Raw genomic sequence first — 12,148 nt, 5'->3', positions numbered from 1 at the left:
GGCTCCCTCCTCAACCACCACGTGGACTGACAGGACCCGAGGAGACCCGTCTTACTCCCGTGTTTCACAGGACTTTTCCTAAAAATCCTCATTATTTTAAAACTCCTTCCGACATTACTTAAGCTCTCGGACTGGAGTGACGGCCTCACATTTAACCTGTCTTCTGCATGATGTGACTTAGTTCTACTTCCTTTTTGTTGCCGTCACTAAAAATTCTGGATAAAAATATTTCCTTGTAATAAAATTCAGTGGCATCACTTTCCACCCCCTCTCGATTAGAAATGGTTCAAGTCCTAGAAGTCCTTCTGCTCAGCACCTCTCTCAGTCCCCTAAGGAGCATTTTTAGACAATTCTTTCCCTAATCAATCCCCTCCCAATTGAAATTAATAAAAGAGATAGACTGTACATCCATTCATACCTCTATCTGTGCTTTATACATAAAAAGAGTAAGATATTTCACCACCACCCCAGGAACCAATTTTTTATTACCCTATTTAGAATGCATGGTATAAGGTCATTCACAATGTGGGGGGGAGAGGGGGTAGGAGGACGGGGAGAGAGAGCAAGATGTTACCTTCATGAGAGGAGACCAGACCCCAGTTCAGTCCAGGACCCTCAGCTGGGTTAGGTCCTGATTTTGAGACATATTACAAAGCTACAATAATCAAAACAGTGTGGTACCGGCAAAAAGACAGACAAGTAGCCCAATGAAATAGAATACAAAGCCAATATGGTATATGGTCATGTATATGGTCAAATGATCTTTGACAAGGGTCCTAAAAACACTCAGTGAAAAAAGGAAAGTTCCTTCAACAAATGCTGTTGGGAAAACTGGGTGTCCATATGGAAAAAAAATGAAGCTGACCCCTTATCTTACACCATATTAAAAAAATTAACTCCAGATAGATTAAATATTTAATGTAAGACCTAAAACTATAAAACTCCTAGAAGAAAACATAGGAGAAAAGCTTCATGACATTGAACTTGGCAATTTCTTGGATATGAGACCAGAAAGCATAGGCAACAAGAGCAAAAACAGACAAATGAAACTGCATCAAATTTTAAAACTTTTGTGCCAAAGGACACAATCAACAGCATGGAGAGGCAATTTATAAAATGGGAGAAAATATCGATTTTTTTTTTTTAAATAAGTAATAAAAACACATTTCACTACACATATCACAAAGCGTTAAGGTATGCTTCCTGGCATAAATAACATGCTCTGTGAGGTGACCTGAGACCAAAACTCGAGGCAAGAAACATCTTTCCAGCTCTAGATAGAAATGCAGAAAGCTCAACGCGCTCCGTTTTTATTTTACTTCTTCACATTCGGTCGTGCATACAACGTGCCACACACTGGCCCTTGCACTTTATAAATATTAACTTAATTTAATCCTCACAGCAACCCTCCCAGGTACACATTCTCACCAGCCTCATTTTACAAATGAAGAAACTAAGGCAAAGAGAGGTTAAGCAACGTGTCCACGTAAGTGGAGCCCAGTGTGAAAGTCTTGCATTTCTGCTCACCGAGGAGGGCAAGCCTCCTTTGCCGCCCTCAGCACACTGTCCTACCAGGCAGTGATTGCAGATGGCAGTGCCAGCCCAACCAGGGACGGGAAGGGAAGAAAAACCCCATCACCTTGGGAAACTAGGGTGGCCCTTCCCCAAATCTCTGAAAGCCTGAGGTCTCCTAGCTCTGCTCTTTGCTTTCTCTTATTGAAAATCCCAGGCCACAACGAAGAGGTTATCAGGGTCAGGTTTAGGAGTTCTTACCACCTATGGCATGAGTAATAGGGTGAAACTCAGATACACGAGAATCCCCAAAGCAAAGGGCATTCAAAACATGTGGCTGTAAACAAGAAGGGGACATCTGGTCCTTTCGGAGAAGCTCTCCTGTAGTCCCTCCCAGGAAGGAAGTCCTGGTGCTGGCCCCACCTGGTCAGGGTGGAAGCGCACTGCTGGGGCTCCACGAAGGGCATACATCTGATGTATCAGAGCAAAAAGAAGTGACAAATGGGCCCGGCCAGTGTTGCTCAGTGGTTGAGCGTTGACCTACGAACCAGGAGGTCACAGATAGATTCCTGGTCAGGGCACAGGCCCAGGTTGCTGGCTCAATCCCCAGTAGGGGGTGTACAGGAGGCAGCTGATCAATGATTCTCTCTCATCATTGCTGTTTCTATCTCTCTCTCCCTTTCCCTTCCTCTCTGAAATCAATGAAATTATATTTAAAAAAGGAAGTGACAAATGGAACTCAGTTTTTTAAAATAGAAAGAGCAAAATGCCTCCTAAATGGTGGAAATGCTGACAGCACAGATCTTCTCCCGCAGGAGACAGCCCCATCAACCTTAGACTCCAACAAGCAACTATGGTTCAATGACGAACATCTGCCAGCTTGACATTGAGGCAAATACCTGAACGGGCCTCCGGTCCCCAAGTCTTCATCTACAGCCCTGTCCGTGCAAGACCTCCAAGGCTGCTCTTGGGGACTGGCCCACCATCACACGGGCCTTCCCGAGACACAGTCCCTTTGTGCTCTTCAGAGTGATGCCTCAGTGGTCTCCATAGAAGACCAGAGCTACGGCAAATGGCTATTTTTATTAAATATAGACTACAGTCAGCCAGGAAGTATATATTGCACCCCGGAGCCATTTTTTAAAATAAGCCAAAAATTTTTTGTTAACATTTTAATATGATTTCAAATTTACACAGAACTTACAAGAACACTACAAAGAGCTTTGTATTACTAAAGAACTATTAACATTTTACCATCGCTGCTTTTTCATTTTCTCTTCCTCTATATGTGTACATACATTTTTCATGAACCAGTTGAGAATAGGTTGCCAACATAATGCCCCATGTATCCCTGAATACTGCAGTCTACAAATCAACAAATGTTTTACAAGCAATTTTAAAACGTATGTTACCACAATTCCAGATAATGGAATACATAATAAAGTTGGAGGTCTAAAAATGCGTATTGTCCTGGCCAGGTAGCTCAGTTGGTTGGAGTGTTGTTCCACACACCAAAAGGTTTCGAGTTTGAGTCCCAGATAGGGCACATAACTAGGTTGTAGGTTCGATCCCCAGTTGGGGTGAGTATGGGAGGCAAACGCTGGATGTTTCTCTCTCACATCAATGTTTCTCTCTCTCTCTCTCTCTCTCTCTCTCTCTCTCTCTCTCCTCTTTCTCTAAAACTAATAAAAACGTATCTTCAGGTGAAGATACAAAAATTAAAAATAAATTTTTAAGGTGCTTATTAACAATCCATTCACATTTTTTTTGTGTTAGAATAAGGGGAAACAAGCAACATATTTCCCATTTCATCCCATTTACAGATGAAAAAAAACAACCAGTCAACACTCATATAAAATGAAACAACTAAACAGGGATGGGATAAACACACAAATCTCCCAAGCCTTTGGTTTAATGATCTTTGTTTTTCATAAGCTGCAAATATGCCGGCTTTCCCTAGTTTAATGGACAGGTGCTCATAGGCACTAACAAATTCAATCAATTTTATCACAGTTAATATCTAGAATTGTCTAAGGATCATTTTTCCACACATTCAGCCAGGAAGTATATATTGCGTGCCCCATAGCCATTTTTTAAAATAAGTCAATTTCTTTAACTGTTTAATATAATTTCAAATTTACAGAGAACTTACAAGAATACTACAAAGAAGTGTTTATCACTAAAGAACTAGTAACATTTTACCACAGTTGCTTTATCATTTTCTCTTCTTCTCTCTATAAATATTTTTCTTGAACCATTTTAGAGTAAGTTGCCAACATAATGCCCATCACCCCTAAATACTTCAGTGCACAAATATTAAAATCAAATTAATTAACATGAGTACAGTACTATTATCTATAGAACTTACACAAATTTTCCAATTGTCATAATAATGTCATTTATAGGAAAAGAAAATATCAGATCGCGAGTTGCATTTAGTTTTTACAAAATGCACATTGTGTATGTGATGCTAAAAAGGAATTTAGAGTTTCAAACTAAGAAACAAAGGAAAAATAAATAAGGAAACAAACAAATCAAAAAACACTAAAAATACCAGTAACTGCTACAATTCTGGAAAGGAAAAGGAAGCAAGCCTTAGATAAACAGAAATTCAGACAATTCCATGACGTGAATAATTGCAGTTTAGTCTTTTCCAGGTTAGGTCACGCTTTGCTTTTGTTCAAAATCACTATTTCTTCCAGACTTAACCTTTTGCACTCTGATGTCGAGTGTGACTCGACAGGGTTAGCATTAGAATAAAGGAACTGAGAAAAAAGCAAGCGAGTGCAAAGGGTTAAACTTCACTGCACAGACACACCTTTAGTCCTCTTCCTCTGAGACAAAGATTTTCTGAAGAATCATTTTTTAAAAACATATTTTTATTAATTTCAGAGAGGGAGGACGAGGGAGAGAGAGAGAGAAACATCAATGATGAGAGAGAATCATCGATCAGCTGCCTCCTGCACGCCCCACACCGGGGATCGAGCCCGAAACCTGGGCATGTGCCCTGACTGGGAATCAAACCGTGACCTCCTGGTTCATAGGTCAACGCTCAACCACTGAACCACACAGGCCAGGCTCACACACAAATATCCCAAGTCTACCCCATAAAATATATATATATATATATGTATGTATATATATATTGCTATTCAAAATGAGAAAAAAAAGGTGTGGACTTTTGGCTTTTAATACTATTTTCCTGAGTTCCAAATGACTCCAAAATAATCACGGAAACGGATATTTGACAGAAAAATTTCAATAACAGAAACTCCGAATTAACGAAGTGACTGTAGTAGTGTTACAACACACTTTGGGCCAAGCTATCATCTGCAGACTTCTCGTAAAAAGAAAAAGGCACACGTTAGCCAGACTAATAAAAATTACCACAAAGGATTTTGCTAGTACAAAGAGTAACATAAACGTGAAATGCTATACAATAAATGGACAACAATACTCTCTCAACAGCGCTTACCAGCACAAACTGGCTTTTGTCCTGTTCACCTTCTCAGGGGCCAATGCACTACATGAGTCAGTTGGAATATGCACACAGAAAAGTTCTATGCTGTGCAGTTAGCCAACAGGGCCGGGGAGCCCATTTTTATGGCATGAGTAATAGGGTGAAACTCAGATACACGAGAATCCCCAAAGCAAAGGGCATTCAAAACATGTGGCCGAAGTCCACACACTGAGCTTAATGAGTTAGGAGGCCTCCATATAGATCAAGATTCATCTGCTGTCGGTGCTCACAGATAGTCACAGGGCCGAAGAGCCCCCTCTCCCAGCCCCACAAGCCCAAGTGAAAAAAGGACGATACAGGCAAGGAAAGTCTAATATTACTAAGGACCAGCTCCAGGTGGAAAGAAGCAAGGCTGTCCAAGCTCTAAACACAGTCCTAAAACAACCATGGCTTCTGACCAGGAAAAAAACACCAGACATCAACTACTCACAGAAAGATTTTTCCCGTCTGCAAAGTCACTAATTAAAACACAGGGCCTTTCTTGGAGAAGGCCACAGGGAAGAGGGAGTGAGAGATAAACAGAATAATGATTATCTTGCCCTGGAATGAGCTGCTACTGCCTTACCCTGAGGCCAAACCCTCCGTGATCTCTTCTATAAAAGGAGGGGATAGAAAATCTCCGTGTTTTTTCCAGAGTAGGGGGAAGAAAACATGCTTTGGAGTCAGACAAATCCTGGCTGTGCCACTTGCTAACTGTGCAGCTTATGTCACTCTCTGCCTGCTTCTTCATCTGTAAAATTGAGATTCTACCTGCAGCAGTTAGGGTTCGATTTGGTTATGAATACGTGGCTTTAAAAAGAGGCCTACTACCCCCCATCATGGGATATGCCAGAGGTTGGCAGCCCAGGATTTGTGAGGTGGCTCTGTTCAACAGAGTCCTCAGACGCCAGGTTTCCAGGTTTCTTGTGTCTTGATGGCCTTTATCCCAGTCACCTCAAGGCTCAGAGTGGCTGCTGGAATTCCAGCCATCATGTCTGTATTCCAGTTTGGGCCATATGTCTAGTATTCCAAGAGGCAAGACCAAAGAAGAAATGGTATAAAGAAGGTTCCGGGAAACCACTATGTGACAAATCTGTTTATACCCAGGATATAAGCACACGGCAATCCCTAGCTGTAAGAGGGAGGAGTGCACACATAGTTTTATCTAGGGCAACCCCGTGTCCAGCTAAAAAACTGGGTCCTGTGACTATATTAGAAGGGGAAGTAGATAGGCCTGCAACACCTCCCATCTCATTTTAAGGATTAAAATGGATAACATATGTAAAGTGCCTGATGCTTCCTGGACCCGAAAATGTATTCCTTCCCCTTCTGATAACACTGACATCTTATGATCTGTGGTCTCAGTGTCTTAAGGGGACCTTCCTAAAGTCGCCTTTTACAGCCTGATCTACCTTGTACAGTGTCATCTCTGGTCACACTCCACACACCACCTGCATTCCAGCCATACCAAACTAACCTCCTCCTTTCCCTGCCCCCACATAGAGTTAGTGTTCTCATCATTCTCAGGTGCCGCCTCTACCGTAGCACTCACCCCCCCCCCCCGCCCTTATCATAACCGCAGCTTGCATCTAATAAATGCTTTCTATATGCCAGTCGCTGTCCTAAGCCCTTTATACCCATCTTAGTTGATCCCAACAATCCTATGACACAGACACTACATTACCCCCATTTTACAGATAAAGAAACTGAGGTTCAGAGAGGTTAAATAGCTGTGCAAGGTCACGCACGTAGTAAATTGCATAGCCATTGGACTGCAGGATCTGTGTTCTTAGCAACTACTCTAGGCTGCCTGACTACTGATTGAGACGTCTGGATGTGATTTTAGACCAGGGATGGTCAAACGACAGCCCACAGACGAAATCCAGCCCACCGCCTGTTTTTGTAAATAAAGTTTTATTGGAACACAGACACACCCACTTGTTTACATCGGGAGAGGTGAGTCGTTACCACAGAGACTATAGCCCACAAAGCCTATAATGTTAACTCTCTGGCCCTTTCCAGGAAAAGGTCGCTCACCCTGTTTTAGGTGGTCAGCCCCTCATAGCAGAGCCCGAGCTTTTTCTCCATGTGATGTGCCTCCTGCCTCTCATGCCGCATTTGCCAGCTACACAAAAGCAGCTCACAAATAGGTGGGGTGTGAGCATCCCACCAGGCCTAACGACGTGCAAAGAGGAGTGTGTCTGGGGCTGAGGCTGCCAGCTCCCTCAGGGCCCGGAAAGTTCCCCAGTTCTGCCAAGATTCTGTCAGCAACCAAACGACCCAGGAACACTGTCGTGGTGGTTTCCCCTGCGTTGTGAGCAGCCCACCAAGGCTCTGATGGAGTGGCCTCTACAGAGCTGAGTGGGGGGTCATTTGTATCTGTCACATAATATACTCAACTCCCCTGAACAAGGGGCCCGGGCAGAGCCCCCTCCCCTCGCCCCTGGGTTCCACCACACAGAGGGAGAACCTGAATTCCATTACTTCCTAGGGGGCTTCCCAATCTCCCATACCAGCCTCTTATCGTTGGCCACTGGTCACATGACCTGCACTGCAGAGAAACACTTAGCATATGAGTTTTAGGAAAAGAGTTGTTAACAACTGATGGGGCCTGGCCAGTGTGGCTCAGTGGTTGAGTGTCGACCTAAGAACCAGGAAGTCACGGTTTGATTCCAGGTTAAGGCACATGCCCGGGTTTCTTCAGGCTCTATCCCCAGTGAGGGGCATGCAGGAAGCAGGCGATTAATGATTCTCTCTCATCATTGATGTTTGGGTTTTTTCTCTCTCTCCCTTCGTCTCTGAAATCAATAAAAATGTATTTTTTAAAAACTGATGGGGGGACACCTTGCCCCCTGGCTGGGTGGCTTGGTTGGTTGAGTCTTTGTCCGGATACCAAAAGGTTCGATCCCCGGTAGGGGCACATGCAGGAGGCAAGGGATCGATGTTTCTCTTTCTTCTCTCTCTCTCTCTCTCCCTTCCTCTTTCTCTAAAATCAATAAACATATCCTTGGGCAAGGATAAAAATTTAAAAAAAAAAAAAAACTGATATTGGGCGCCTTTCAACTTGTTATATTCTCATCAAAATATTTATGGAAAGGGACCAAACCACATAAAAACATAAATAGTCCTCTAAAAACTGCAGCACAACATGAAAAAGTTATTCATGGCTCAAACGCCTTCTTTGACCTTCCAAAAAGAGGCTTGCCACAAGACTGTATACGGTTTCCTAATTTTATCATTATTGCTATCATTGCCTGAGAGACAATTAAAGCACTTTCCTTCTGGGCCGTGACCATATTTGATCCAGTCTGAGTTATCAAAAATCAAATTCTGGATGGTTTTCTTTTTAATTCTGTCTTGGCCTGGCCCCAAATCGCATCAGTCAGGAGCCGGGCAGAGCTGAGAATGCCTCCCACATTTCCGTGGAGATCATTCCAATCCTCCTCTCGGGACACAAAGGCCAGCGTCTCCTCTTTCTCCCCAGAGTTCTCAAACGACTGAGCACTTGAGCAGACTGAGAAGCACAGGCTAAGCAGCGAATGGAGACAGTCTTCCACTCTGCAAATCAAATAACTACACGCCTGGGTCCCCATGCAGTGGGAGGAAAGACCAGGAAACCCCTGCATATTTGCTAAGGCTGGGTCTATACAACGACCACCGAGCCCTGACTGGTTTGGCTCAGTGGATAGAGCGTCGGCCTGCGGACTGAAAGGTCCCAGGTTTGATTCCAGTCAAGGGCATGTACCTTGGTTGCGGGCACATCCCCAGTGGGGAGGGTGCAGGAGGCAGCTGATGGATGTTTCTCTCTCATCGATGTTTCTAACTCTCTATCCCTTTCCCTTCCTCTCTGTGAAAAAATCAATAAAATATTATTTTTTAAAAAAAATAAAATAAATAAATAAATAAAATGACCACCGACTTGTGCCCTAGGTTCCACGGAGTCACCCAGTGGTCTTGTCTAAAATACCAGACTCCCAACTTCTGCTGAGGACCTACTGTGCGCCAAGCCTGTGCTGGGCCTGGTGGCTGTAAGCAGCCTCACAGCACTGCAAGGTTAGTGTCATTCTACAGATGAAGAACCGGGCCCACAGAGTGAAGTGACTTGCCCAAGGTCATGCAGCCAACAAGCGGCAAAGCTGGAGCCTGTGCCCCCACAGACTGCCCCTCCCGGAAGCAATGTGCCTCCCAGGAGAAAGAGGCAGTCCCCGCTGTCCAAAAGCTCTCCCCGGTAGCAACACAGAGGCTGGCTGGGATGGGGAGCAGCCCATTTGCTTACACACTGCTGGTGGGACCGTGAAATGGTCCCGCCACTCGGGAAACACTTTGGGAATTTCTACGTGCACCGATCCCATGACCCCGAGATTCCAATCCTAGGTGTTTAACCCAGAGAAATGAAAGCATATATCCACTTAAAGACCCGTACACGAACAACGGCTTTATTTGTAATAGCAAAAACTAGAAACATCCCAAATAGGCAGAGTTAAACAAACTGATAATAATACAGATAAACTAACTGGGTATATCCACAGAATATACTACTACTCAACAGCAAAAAGAAACAATTTATAAACTACCGGTAGGTGCAGCGACATGGGCAATTCTCAGACATTATCTAGGCTAAACAAACCAGATTCCAAAAAGGATACCCTATATGGTTCCATCTATATGAAACTCAAGAACACTCCAAATTAATTCATAGTGATAAAATCAGAAACAGACTGCAGGAGAAGGGGATGTGACTGGAAGAAACTTTGGGGCAAAGGAGGTAGAAATGTTCTGTACCTTCAGAGCAGTGGTTACATGGTATAAACGACTGTCCAAACCCATCAAAAAGAGTGCCTAAGCTCAGCCAGTGTGGCTCAGTGGTTGAGCATCAACCTATGAACCAGGAGGTCACGGTTCCATTCCCAGTCGGGGCACAAGCCCGGGTTGCGGGAGGCAGCTGATCAATAATTTCAAGCCCTAGTGCAGGAGGCAGCTGATCATCACTGATGTTTCTATCTCTCTCCCTCTCCTTTCCTCTCTGAAATCAATAAAAATATTTTTTAAAAGAGTACCTAAAACCTGTGCATTTTATTGTATGCTAATTATACCTTTTTAAAAAGTCTTCAGGCTAATGATGATAAAATGGAAAGCAGATTAAAACACGTATAGTTCCAAAGCTGATTCCTCTACAGTCTTTAATGAAATCCCAAAGAAACTCTGATTTGCCCGTTAAGGGAAATTAGATGTCCTTACTGGCATTAGAAACAATTCCCCTCACAATATTACCTACCTTACATTTGCCCAAGTGGTGTGTCTAGTGGACACAGATGGATGACTCCACCAACCCTTCCTAACAAGCCCAGTTACAGTCATGACAGCAACCGCAGCCCTTCCACAACAGAGATGGCTGTCACCATGGCAACCAGAGAATGGTGGGAAAGGTGATGGGGAAGGGAGACAGAGAGCTTAAACTATGACTTAAAACTATGACTGAGTGGCAGGCTGTGAATGGCATATTCCTAAACCCCCAAATGTCCATATCCTAATCCCTAGGACATGTGAATGTTACCTTATATGGCAAATATGTTAGCATATGGCAGGTGAGATTATTGAGCTGGGGAGATTATCCTGGATTATCGGGGAGTCCACCACAGGAGTCCTTCCAAGAGGGAGAAAGAGGCAAATGTGACACAGAGAGGAGAAAGCAATGTGAAGACAGAGGCAGAACCTGAAGTGATGCAGTCACCAGCCAAGGAATGCCAGCGGCCACCAGAAGCTGGAAGAAGCAAGAAACTGAGTATCAGGTGGGAGAGCGGTCCTGCCAACACCTTGATTTCGGCCCAGTGAATCTGATTCCAGATTTCTGGCCTCCAAAACCATGAGAAAACAAATGTCTATCTTAGTAAGCAACCAAATTTGTGGCCATTTGTTATAAAAGCCATAGGAAACTGCCTGGCTGGCGTGGCTCAGCGGTAGAGCATCGACCTATGAAACAGATTTGATTCCTGGTCAGGACACATGATGGGTTCCGGCCTTGATCCCCAGTGTGGGGCATACAGGAGGCAGTCAATCAATGATTCTCCCTCATCAATGATGTTTCTATCTCTCTCTCCCTCTCCCCTCCTCTCTGAAATCAACAAAAATATGTATTTTTTAATTGGCTATAGGAAACTAATACAGACTGCAAGCCTTAAATCCAGTGTTGCTTCTGCCAACAGTTTACATTCCCCCCAATATCAAATCAAACTTCTAAGAAATATTCAAATCAATAAAAGGGTGTTTGTTGTTTTCTTAAAAGAAAATATCCTGATTACCATGGGGTAGGCAAAGATTTCCTAAACATGACTCAAAAAGAACCAGTCATAAAGGGGGAAAAAATGAAAAATGTGACTCCATTAAAATTAAGAATTTGTGTTTAGTAAGACACGTGGTAAGAGGTGAAGTGGCAAACTACAGAGTGAATGAAGATACCTGCTTTCTCTCTATATGTAACGCCCATTGTGCCTGTGTCCATATATCCATCAATGGACTCCTATTCAGAATATACCTGTAAAGAACTTTCACAAATCAATAACAGCAGATACCCCAACGTATAAATGGGCAAAGGATTTAAACAGCACCTCACAAAATGTAACATCTAAATGACCAACAAACACACAAACAGATGTTAAACTTCACTGGTCATCAGAGAAAGGCAAATTAAAACCACAGTGAGAAACCACCCACCCCATTGCCTAAAACGAAGCCAAGAGACAATATCAAGAGCGGATGAGGATGTGGCGCACCGGGACTCTCAGACACTTCTGGTGGGATTATGAACAGATACAAACACTTTGGGAAATGCTCGGGCAGAATCTAATGCGCTGGACATCTGCAAACACTCTAACCCAGTATTTCCACTTCTAAGCAGACACCCACAGAAATGCATACATCTGTGCTCTAAAACACATGGCAGCACTATTCCTAGGGCCAAAAACTCCAAAGAACTCCACCTACAATAGATGCAAATGTAGTGTATTCACACAATGAGATAAGGAGCCGCAGTGGAAACAGACAGACCACAACTCTAACCCAGCAACACGGGTGGGGCTCACACACATAACATTAAGAGAAAGAAGCCAGATACAAAAGATCACGTACTGTACGTTATGA

General features: G+C 43.5%; 1 protein-coding gene across 4 annotated transcripts in view; it reads right to left on the bottom strand.

The window, feature by feature from the left end:
* OSBPL10 (oxysterol binding protein like 10) overlaps positions 1-12,148 on the bottom strand; it is a 266,667-nt gene that overhangs the window by 190,751 nt on the left and 63,768 nt on the right. Inside the window, exon 1 of one of the 4 annotated variants that reach the window (XM_054729778.1) lies at positions 10,287-10,384. The exons of the other annotated variants lie outside the window; for them this stretch is intronic. Coding sequence (XP_054585753.1) covers positions 10,287-10,369 — 83 coding nt within the window. The 5' untranslated portion in view covers positions 10,370-10,384. Of the gene's footprint in view, positions 1-10,286; positions 10,385-12,148 lie in introns of those variants that run through there. 4 annotated transcript variants of the gene reach the window in all.

The sequence above is a fragment of the Eptesicus fuscus genome, chromosome 18 (assembly GCF_027574615.1).
Source record: "Eptesicus fuscus isolate TK198812 chromosome 18, DD_ASM_mEF_20220401, whole genome shotgun sequence".
NCBI lineage: Eukaryota > Metazoa > Chordata > Mammalia > Chiroptera > Vespertilionidae > Eptesicus > Eptesicus fuscus.
The sequence above is the reverse complement of the archived record's forward strand: the minus strand, read 5'-3'. Positions and strand labels throughout refer to the sequence as shown.